Source organism: Rhinopithecus bieti, unplaced genomic scaffold (assembly GCF_001698545.2).
Source record: "Rhinopithecus bieti isolate Rb0 unplaced genomic scaffold, ASM169854v2 scaffold_55715, whole genome shotgun sequence".
Classification (NCBI taxonomy): domain Eukaryota; kingdom Metazoa; phylum Chordata; class Mammalia; order Primates; family Cercopithecidae; genus Rhinopithecus; species Rhinopithecus bieti.
Window position 1 is genome coordinate 1080392 of NW_016822769.1, and position 10921 is coordinate 1091312.

Here is a 10921-nt window from a genome sequence, read left to right on the forward strand (position 1 = left end):
AAAAAAAAAAAAAAAAAAAAAAAAGGCTATTAGCAATAGCTTCACAGATTAAATCACGTACGTTAGAAAGAAAGTTAAATATATTTTCCTTTTGGAAAAATGATACTCAGGCCAGTTACACCTTCTCAACAATCCATGCTGTCTATTCTTTTTGAGACGGAGTTTCATTCTTGTTACCCAGGCTGGAGTGCAACAGCGCGATCTCAGCTCACCACAACCTCCACCTCCCAGGTTCAAGCCATGCCTCAGCCTCCAGAGCAGCTGGGATTACAGGCATGTGCCGCCACGCCCAGCTAATTTTGTATTTTTAGTAGAGACGGGGTTTCTCCATGTTGCTCAGGCTGGTCTCCAACTCCGGACCTCAGGTGATCCACCCACCTCCACCTCTGTCTATTCTCTGTCTATTCTTCCTGCCCGTGTGCCCACTGCACACTGCACACGGGCAGGAAGCATTCCACCAGATGGTGCTATGACACCTTTATTTTTTTTTAAATTTATTATTTTTTTGAGACACAGCCCCATTCTGTCACCCAGGCTGGAGTGCAGTGGCATGATCACAGCTCACTCACTACAGCCTTGACCTCAGGTGATCCTCCCACCTCAGCTTCTAGAGTAGGTGGGACTAGAGGTGCGTGCCACCATGCCAGGATAATTTTTGTATTTTTTGTAGAGATGGGGTTTGCCGTGTTACCCAGCCTGATCTTGAACTCTTGGACTCAACTGATCCATCCACCTAGGCCTCCCAAAGTGCTGGCATTACAGGTGTGTGCCAGCATGCCCAGGCATAACATTTTAAACACACATACCTGGATAATCAGCTGTACTGACCCACCTTACCTATTGTTGCCTGTGGCACTGATTCATACATTTTATTGTTGTCAGTGGGAGTCACTCAGTCAGATAGGAGCGACTTAGATCCTCCTATCTGTAGGAGTATGAATTAGAAAGTATGGCTCTGAACTGTAAATACACCACTTACTAAAGTATTTTGAGACCTTGGGTAGGTTACTTAAGTTTTGTGAGCCTTGATTTATTAGTCTGTAAAATGAGGGCAACATCACTTCATAATACCTTTTTTTTTTGAGACATGGTCTTGCTCTGTCACCCAGGCTGGAGTGCAGTGGCACGATCTTGGCTCACTGCAACTTCCACCTCGCGGGTTCAAGTGATTCTCGTGCCTCGGCCTCCCAAGTAGCTGGGTTTACAGGTGCATCACACCATGCCCGGATTTTTTTTTTTTTTTTTTTTGCATTTTTAGTAGAGACGGGGTTTTGCTATGTTGGCCGGGCTGGTCTCAAATTTCTGGCCTCAAATGATCCGCCTCCCTTGGCCTCCCAAAGTGCTGGGATTACAGGTGTGAGCCACTGTGTCTGGCCCATAATATCTAATATTATTTTCACATAGGATTATTGTGATAACTCACTAAAATAATGTATAAAAAGTACCCTGAGGCTGGGCACAGTGGCACACACCTGTAATCCCAGCACTGTGGGAGGCCGAGGTGGGTGGATCACGAGGTCAGGAGATCGAGAACAGCCTGGCCAACGTGGTGAAACCCCATCTCTACTAAAAATACAAAAAATTAGCCGGGCATGGTGGCACCTGCCTGTAGTCTCAGCTACTTGGGAGGCTGAGGCAGGAGAACTGCTTGAACCCGGGAGGCATAGGTTGCAGTGAGCCGAGATCATGCCACTGCACTCTAGCCTGGGCGACAGAGTGAGACTCTGTCTCCAAAAAAAAAAAAAAAAAAACCTGGGTCAGGTGTGGTGACTGATGCTTGTAATCCCAGTGCTTTGGGAAGATGAGGTAGGAGGATCGCTTGAGTCCAGGAGTTTGAGACCAGCCTGGTCAACATGGTGAAACTCTGTCTTTACTAAAAATACAAAAGAAAAAAACAAAAACAAACAAACAAACAAAAACCCAGGCATGGTGGCTGTGCCTGTGGTCCTAGCCACCTGGGAGGCTGAGTTGGGAAGATCACCTAAGCCTTGGAGGTTGAGGCTGGAGTGAGCCTTATCATGACAATGAACTACAACCTGGGTGACAGAGTAGGACCCTGTCTCAGAGAATGAAATGACATGACATCATGACATGACATAACATGACATAACATAAAATAAAATAAATAAAATAAAATATGACTTTGCTAAGGTAATTTTTTTTTTTTTTTTGAGATGGAGTCTTGCTCTGTCACCTAGGCTGGAGTGCAGTAGCACGATCTCAGCTCACTGCAACCTCTACCTCCCAGGTTCAAGCAATTATCCTCCCTCAGCCTCCCGAGTAGTTGGGATTACAGGCCCATGCCACCATGCCCGGCTAAGTTTTGTATTTTTAGTAGAGACAGGGTTTCACCATTTTGGACAGGCTGGTCTCAAACTCCTGACCTCAAGTGATCCGCCCACCTCAGCCTCCCAAAGTTCTGGGATTACAGGCGTGAGCCACCGTGCCCGGCCAGTAAATGGTACTTCTAATATCATCATCATCATCTGCTGTTGGCTAAAAAAAATGCAAGGATGGAAATAAGAAAAAGCCAAGAGGAGATATGCTGAAGTAACCCCTGAAGCCCTGGAAAGAAGTGAAGCAACGATCACTACCTTAAAGAAAAGTTGGAAACCTCTGATGAGAGTTTTGCTCTTCTGTCTTGTTAATAATGTTCTCCAGATGACTGAAAGATCCTCAAGGTTCCAGGTATGGTCCTCTATCGAGTCCTGAATGTATCCCATTGCTTCAGTTGCAACACTGTCCTCCACAGAAGTGATGATCCAAACACAGAGACAAGAAATGGCACTGGCACCCTGCCACGGGATAAATAAAATAACAACTAGGCCTGGATTACCTGGCAAATGTTCAAATGCTACAGATGGGTATTTCCTGTTTAGAATAAGTCACCCAACTTAATTAGTTAAAATGGCTTGAAAAGCCTTCAAACATGAAACAAACTAATGAGCAACCAAGGGACCATTCTAAACTGTCCTGCAGAGTGTTGCAGGTCAAAAGACCAAGAAGCAGACAGAAGGCGGAATATGTGAAAGTCAGGGAAGTACGAATCATAAGAGAGTAGGATTGCCCTCCACTGATCTGCTGATTAAAGAACTGTCTGGAATGTCCCTTTTCCCTGCTAAAGAAGGCACCAAAGAAACAGTGGTGGTTAGTCCACCAAAGCGTCTTTCTCTGTGACTGCCAACCAGGAACCAAGGTTCTGACTACTTGAGTTCACTGAATGTTAAGGCACAAGCAAGTACACTAAATGGCCCAGTGCCTAAGCTAGAGAAGCCCAAAAAGTTGCAGTGAAGTTGGAAACACATGCTGGAACCTCACTGTCATCATCATCCCACTTCTGATTATCAGCCTTTCCTGTCCCTCATCACTTATTTTATTGTTCTCTGGGTACTTAATTTAGGCTTCTTATGATCCTCACCTGGAGACATGAGGCCAGAACACTGAGGATAGGCGCCTGTTGTTTCACTGCTTCAACCAGAAGCCAGTGCCAGGAGTCTGGCTCCTCTGAGCATTGGAGCAGAATTTCAAATAAATCGGTCATCACTTCTTTGCTTCCCTGAAGTTCCTGGGAGGACTTATTGCAGACTTGACTGATGTCCATTTTGGAGGTGGGCACTAAGGGCAAGTTCTCAAAAGCCAGCCGTAAGTGGTCTTGAACGACTGGGCTGAAGTACTGGATAAGGGATTTCACCTAGAAGGCATATCAGATGATTAAACAGAAACCCAACTTTCAGTTTCAACTGGAGCTGAAAATGTTAGAGGAAAGTATAGACAAAATTATGCTTTCTCACCCTGAACTAAGTCAGAGTGACTACTATATAATTTTACAAAGTTGTATGGTGCTTTTGAGTGAATTTCCATATTCAATCTGAAGTCACAAAAGCTTTTCAGCTCTTCAGTACTAATGACTAGTGCCTTGTCTGATGCCAACCCACTGAAATCTTAGGAAAAATAATAGTATCACATGAAACAGAAGCCCATGGATCCAGTAAGTATCCCGGATGTCAAGAAAAAAAAAAAGGCCTATGTCTACACAACAGAAAGAATGCTATATTCTGAGAAGTGTTCCTATTTCCTTTTGAGTGACTGCTAACAATTAGTGGCTTACCTCTGCTGGGTGGTAGTTGTGGAGTTGGCTGTGAATAATGAACTGCAGCCAATCATTTGCTTTGGCACATTCTCTAAGGTAAGATATGCTTAGTTTCATATCGTGTAGCCTGCAGAACTGTACCACTAATGCCCACTGGCTGCTAGATTCACTGGATAACCTATAATTAGAATTAGAGGTGGGGGTGGTCAAGAAAAAACAAAAAACTCATTAAAATATAGCTTTAGTCTGAACTGGAAAATGAGTAAAAATGATATAAATTAAAGCACAGTATGTTCTCCAATAAATACTAAATATTTATTAGGCTAATTTGAAAAGTAGATTTTTTCATTCTTTTTTTTTTTTGAGACAGAGTTTCGCTCTTGTTGCCTAGGCTGGAGTGCAATGGTGCGATCTCAGCTCACTGCAACATCTGCCTGCTGGGTTCAAGCAGTTCTCCTGTCTCAGCCTCCCGAGTAGCTGCGTTTACAGGCAGGCACCACCACGCCCAGCTAATTTTGTATTTTTAGTAGAGATGGGGTTTCTCCATGTTGGTCAGGCTGGTCTTCAACTCCCAACCTCAGGTGATCCGCCCGCCTCGGATTCCTGAAGTGCTGGGATTACAGGTGTGAACCACTGTGCCCGACCGAAAAAAGTAGATTCCTTCACCCATAAGGCAGAATAGCTACCTTATCATACTGGCACAATTCATTCCTTCCCCAAGTCATCAATCAAATACCTATTTATACTGGCTGTGTAGCATCCTTAGGAGAACTGAGGAAGTTGTCAGTCAAGAAACTTTCTGAGCACTTAATTCTCTTGCTCTATTCATTTTAGAGTACTCAGAGGCCTGGTGGGTACCAGGGCCTCCTCACCAGAGGGAGGGTACACGTTCCTGCTACAAGCAGGATTCTGCCAAGAACAGAATCAGTGATAGGATGTACAGAAAAAGGGTGCATTCTCAGGGTCTGGAGTGGTTAGGTCAGCACCAGCGGGGCAGCATTGAGAAAAACAGGCATGAAGTGTAAGGACATGCTTTTACGTACAGTCGCTTCAGCTTCCATTATCAACTGACATGATACAAAGAAAAAATTAAGGACATTACTTAAAGTCAAATTTTAGAAGACCCATCCCACATCATCCTCTTCTTCTCCTTCATTTTTTTCCAATCCTCTAAGACATCTGAACCCACATCTTCTGGCATTTCAACATGTACCATTTAAAAGACTTCTCTGACTAGCAGGGCAGTGGAGGAGACAAAGCTGCTCTCCGTCTCTTGGTAAGTCCATCTCTAAAGAGAGAATTGCTGTCTTCACCTTCTTTTCACTGATGGCAAGATGCAATTAAAATCATTATTCATTTACTGAGCATCTGCTATATGCTAGATAAAGAAGAAGAAAAGGTCTAGGAGGATTTAGTAGAAACACCAGAGTTGTTCAAAGAAAAACTAGGCAAACACAGGTTGACACAATAAGCTTGTTAGAAAAGAGGCTGAGACTGCAACTCACAAACCTCTTTATTTCCTGTTGCTGAATGCTGTTCCATGTACCTTCTTCTAAGAGAACAAGCAATTCTTCTGTGGTTGCCTTTTCACCATCAGCTAGTTTAGATAGTTTTTCGGCTGTAACAAATAAAACAACAAAATACGGTCAAGAGAAAAGTCAAAACCTGAGTAATTCTGTTTGAATAGTGTGGCTCAGGGCCATTTCAGAACCCAATTAAAGTGCCCAAGAAAGTGAGATAAAGAACACATACTCTGCAGGAAAAGGATAAAATCAAGAAGATAACCATTTTCTCCCCAAGCACTCACAAATCAATGCCTTAGACCTAGTCATACCTTCTCTAAACAAAGCAGGCCAAATAAAAAAAGGTGCTGTACCTACAGACTCTCTGATAAAGCTGTACTGAGCATCTTCATTTCTGCACTTGTATCTCAAAATGATATTGGCCACTTTCATATCAACTCTGAGTTTCAGGCTGTCAAGGCCAAGCAATTCTAAGAAACAAACACATGCAGCTCCTACTGAAGGTATGTGGAAGGAGGAGAGCCCTATGACATAGGCTTCATTGCCTACTTGCTGGATCCTGAAAAAGAAAGGAATCAAAATCACATCAGCACATGAAAATTATTTCTTACCAGGAAAAGCAAATGGAATTAAATCAGTGACACATGGAGTGCCAGCCATGTGATTTCTGGCCTCCTCTCCCTTCCCTTTTGCCCCTTGCACGTACCCGTTTAGGTTCCTGGTAGCTTTTCAGTTGTCTTTTGGCACAAGAGCCCCCCATTCCCTTAAGTTGACTTTCTAAAACACTTAAGTCATAGTCTAAATTATTCTTGCTTCCAACTTCATCCAGAAGACACGAAGTACAACTTCTGAAAGACTGCCAACTTGTGATTTTATCAATTATAAGTATGTATACAAACTACGAAGAATATCAATGCCACATAAATTTAAGTTTGACATCATAAAGCACATTTTTAAAAACTCAGGCCTTTTATAGGAATAGAAAATTTGAGACAGACATAATAAATTATTATTATTTATTATTATTATTTTTGAGATGGAGTCTCATTCTGTTGCCCAGACTGGAGTGCAGTGGCGTGATCTCGGCTCACTTCAACCTCCGCCTCCCAGGTTCAAGCGATTCTCCTGCCTCAGTCTCCCGAGTAGGTGGGACTACAGGCGCCCACCACCATGCCTGGCTAAGTTTTGTATTTTTAGTAGAGATGGGGTTTCACCATATTGGCCAGGCTGGTCTCAAACTCCTGACCTTGTGATCTGTCCACCTCAGCCTCCCAAAGTGCTGGGATTACAGGTGTGAGCCACCATGCTCAGCCCACACAAGACATTATTAACTATGTTTTTAACATGTGGAATGGGAGGCTGAGGGATATCTTTCATTTTCACCTTTCTAAACTACTTGAATACTTTACCATAAAAAAGGTATTACTTTGTTAATGATAAAACAAACCAATAAAGTAAATCTATATTTAGCTGTTCGTTCTAGTAAATGCTCCTCTCAATTCTGTGCTTTATAAAAATGAATTAAATGAATTATTAAAGACATTAAATATAGAATTCACATCTCATCATATAATTCCTTTTTTAAAGTTCTGGGATACATGTGCAGAACATGCAGGTTACATAGGTATACATGTGCCATGGCAGTTTGCTGCACCTATCAACCCGTCATCTAGGTTTTAATCCCCGCATGCATTAGGTATTTGTCCTAATGCTCTCCCTCCCTTAGAATTCCCTCTCTAACTGCTAATACCTGACAAGCTCCTGTATGATTTTAAATCTGATTATTTTTCAAAATATATTTATCTTTTTTCCAGTTAACAAAAATCACACACACTGAATGCCAGAAACTTGGGACACACAGGGAAGCACAAATGAAAACAATAATCACCATCCAAATGTAATCACTGTTAAATGTCGTATGTTTCCAGTATGTTTTTCAATATATGTGTAAAATGTGACAGATATGCCCTTTTTTAGAATACAAATTATAATTTATTTTACTTTTTTTTTTAGTGGCAGAGTCTCACTGTCACCCAGGCTAAAGTGCAGTGGCGTGACCATAGCTCACTGCCTACTTGAACTCCTGGGCTCAGGTGATCCTCCTGCTTCCCAAAGAGCTGGGATTACAGGAGTGAACCACTGTACCCAGCCAAAATTATATTTTAAATACTCACAGCTGCTTGGGAGTCTTGCTCTTGATTAATTCCTGGACCAGAAAAGTACCAAATGCAAATGATGGCCGTCCATGATGTAAATAATAAGCAAAATTCAGACGTTCCACTACAGCATATTTATTAACCAGGTCAGGGCTAGAGAAATGTGGGAGATGACTCCATGCATCTGGGAGGAAAGTGAAACAATATCAATTATCTGTACATCACCATAATTAATTTCAGATTTGCACATGGAAAACTTAACTCTCTAATGACAAAAGAAAACTGGTTGCTGTAATCATTTTGCATCACTATGTATCACTTTGAACTTACCAAAACGTGTTTTCTTTTACTTCAACATATAGAGATAGCCTTCATTTTATACAAAGATGTGTACCTGAGAAGTTGCATAAAAACTATGGTAAGAAATGATGCTCTGGCTGGGTGCGGTGGCTCACACCTGTAATCCCAGCACTTTGGGAGGCCGAGGCAGGAGGATGACCTGAGGTCAAGAGTTCGAGACCAGCCTGACCAACATGGAGAAACCCCATCTCTACTAAAAATACAAAATTAGCCAGGTGTGGTGGCGCATGCCTGTAATCCCAGCTACTTGAGAGGCTGAGGCAGGAGAACAGCTTGAATCTGGGAGGCAGAAGTTGTGGTGAGCTGAGACTGTGCCTTTGCACTCCAGCCTGGGCAAGAGCGAAACTCTGCCTCCAAAAAANGGATGACCTGAGGTCAAGAGTTCGAGACCAGCCTGACCAACATGGAGAAACCCCATCTCTACTAAAAATACAAAATTAGCCAGGTGTGGTGGCGCATGCCTGTAATCCCAGCTACTTGAGAGGCTGAGGCAGGAGAACAGCTTGAATCTGGGAGGCAGAAGTTGTGGTGAGCTGAGACTGTGCCTTTGCACTCCAGCCTGGGGAAAGAAAAAACCTCGCCCACAAAAAAAAAAAAAAAAAAAAAAGATGCTCCCTCCTACCATCCCATTAAACTTACTTGTAATTTTAGTTGCTTTTTTTCTGTTGAGAGACTCTTTTAGGATCTACAATCAGCACTCTAGAGCTGATTGTCTCTAAATGCCTGAGTACTTTGAAATCTCTCCTCTCTGGGCTTTTATGGTCTCCTAAGTAAAATAAGCAAATTGGGCTAGATGATCTTGGAGGGCTGTGCCAGCGGGAGTGCTCCATGACATTTTGTTAATGGAATCTTCCTCCTGTGAGGGCTGCAGTCATTGAACTACAGCTTTGGCAGAGACGTGGGAGGGTCTGGCTGCCAGTGGAGCAAGGCTCAGTGACTACTTGGGGTGGAAAGGGATGTCTTCTCTCCGTTTGGGTCTTCCTGGCCACAGCTCATTACATCTGTTATTATAGATGCTAATGTATAACTGCAGGGGGAATTCCCAGTATCTATAACATCCCTATATCTATATCCCAGTATCTGTAACACATCCCTAAACCAATGGAGGAACACGTGCTGGGGACATAAGAAAGCAGACCCAGAAGTGACTCCTTAGAGGGCAATGTGCATACTCATTTTGGGACAACTGTCAAAGAGCTAAAGCCATTCTGGTTGAATGTGTAAAACTGATTAAAAAAATAACTTTAGAAGCTGTCCCAACTGATTTCATTTGAGGATATTGTTTACAGGGGTGAAAGGAAGCTCTAGTCTGGCAGGTCTAGTATCTCAGAGGTAATAGGGCTTTAGAGTCGTAAATGTGTTTGAGGCCGAGCGTGGTGGCTCACTCCTGTAATCCCAGCACTTTGGGAGGCTGAGGTGGGTGGATCAACTGAGGTCGGGAGTTTGGTATCAGTCTGACCAACATGGAGAAACCCCGTCACTACTAAAAATACAAAATTATCCAGACACAGTGGTGCGTGCCTGTAGTCCCAGCTACTCAGGAGACTGAGGCAGGAGAATCACTTGAACCTGGGAGGTGCAGGTGGCAGTGAGCCAAGATCGCGCCACTGCACTCCAGCCTGGGCAACAAGAGTAAAACTCCGTCTCCAAAAAAGACAAAAAGTGTGTGATTCCTGGTTTTGATACCACTAGCTGCGTGACCTTGAGCAACTTATTTAACTTTTAAGAACTGTATATATTTAAAGTATACAACATAAACAGCTTTGTTTTTTGGGTTTTTTTTTTGGGACAGGGTCTGGCTCTGTCGCCCAGACTGGAGTGCAGTGGCACAATCTTGGCTCACTGCAACCTCCGCCTCCTGGGCTCAGGTGATCCTCCCACTTCAGCCTCCCAAGTAGCTGGGACCACAGGTGCATGCCACCACACCCGGCTTTCTTTAGTATTTTTGGTAGAGATGAGGTCTCAAAGTCCTGAGCTCAAGCAATCCACCTGCCTTGGCCTCCCAGAGTGCTGGGATTACATATGTGCACCCAGCCTCTTCTTTTCTTTTTTTTTTTTTAAGATAGAGTCTTGCTCTGCTGTCCAGGCTGGAGTGCCATGGCACAATCTCGGCTCACTGCAACCTCCGCCTCCTGGGTTCAAGCGATTCTCCTGCCTTAGCCTCCTGAGTAGCTGGGACTTACAGGCATATGCCACCACACCCAAGTTTTGTACTTATAGTAGAGACGGGGTTTCGCCATGTTGGCCAGACTGGTCTTGAACTCCTCGGTCTCCCAAACTGCTGGGATTACAGGCATGAGCGTAAGCCACTGTGTCCAGCCAGCCACCGTGCCCAGCCCACCTAGCCTCTTTCACCAATGTCTGATAGTTTAACATGTACAGATCTTTGACCTCTTTGATTAAATTTATTCCTAAGTATTTTGTGTTCTATTAAAAAACAGAAATGGGATAGTTTTGTTCATTATCTTTTCAGATAGTTTGCTATTGATATATAGAACACTACTGATTTTTGTATGTTGATTTAATATCTTACAACTTTCCTGAATTTGTTTATTAGTTCTAACAGTTTTACTGGTAGAGTCTTTAGGATTTTCTATATACAAAATCATGCCATCTGCAAACAATGACAACTTTACTTCTTCCTTTCTGATTTGGATGCCTTTCATTTTTTTTTTTGCTTAAATGCTCTGGCTAGGACTTCAAGTACTATGTTGAACAGAAGTGGCTTGGGAGGCCGAGACGGGTGGATCACGAGGTCAGGAGATCGAGACCATCCTGGCTAACACGGTGAA

At 43.2% G+C, this 10921-nt stretch overlaps 1 protein-coding gene across 1 annotated transcript in view; it reads right to left on the bottom strand.

Moving 5' to 3' along the window:
* The window catches only part of SPG11 (SPG11 vesicle trafficking associated, spatacsin), a 111310-nt gene that overhangs the window by 32034 nt on the left and 68355 nt on the right, over nt 1-10921 (bottom strand). The window contains exons 21-26 of the mRNA XM_017861025.1: nt 7788-7953; nt 5967-6172; nt 5600-5708; nt 4109-4268; nt 3419-3691; nt 2595-2795 (exon numbers count right to left, since the gene is read on the bottom strand). Of these exons, the coding sequence (XP_017716514.1) occupies nt 2595-2795; nt 3419-3691; nt 4109-4268; nt 5600-5708; nt 5967-6172; nt 7788-7953 (1115 nt within the window). The remainder of the gene's footprint in view (nt 1-2594; nt 2796-3418; nt 3692-4108; nt 4269-5599; nt 5709-5966; nt 6173-7787; nt 7954-10921) is intronic.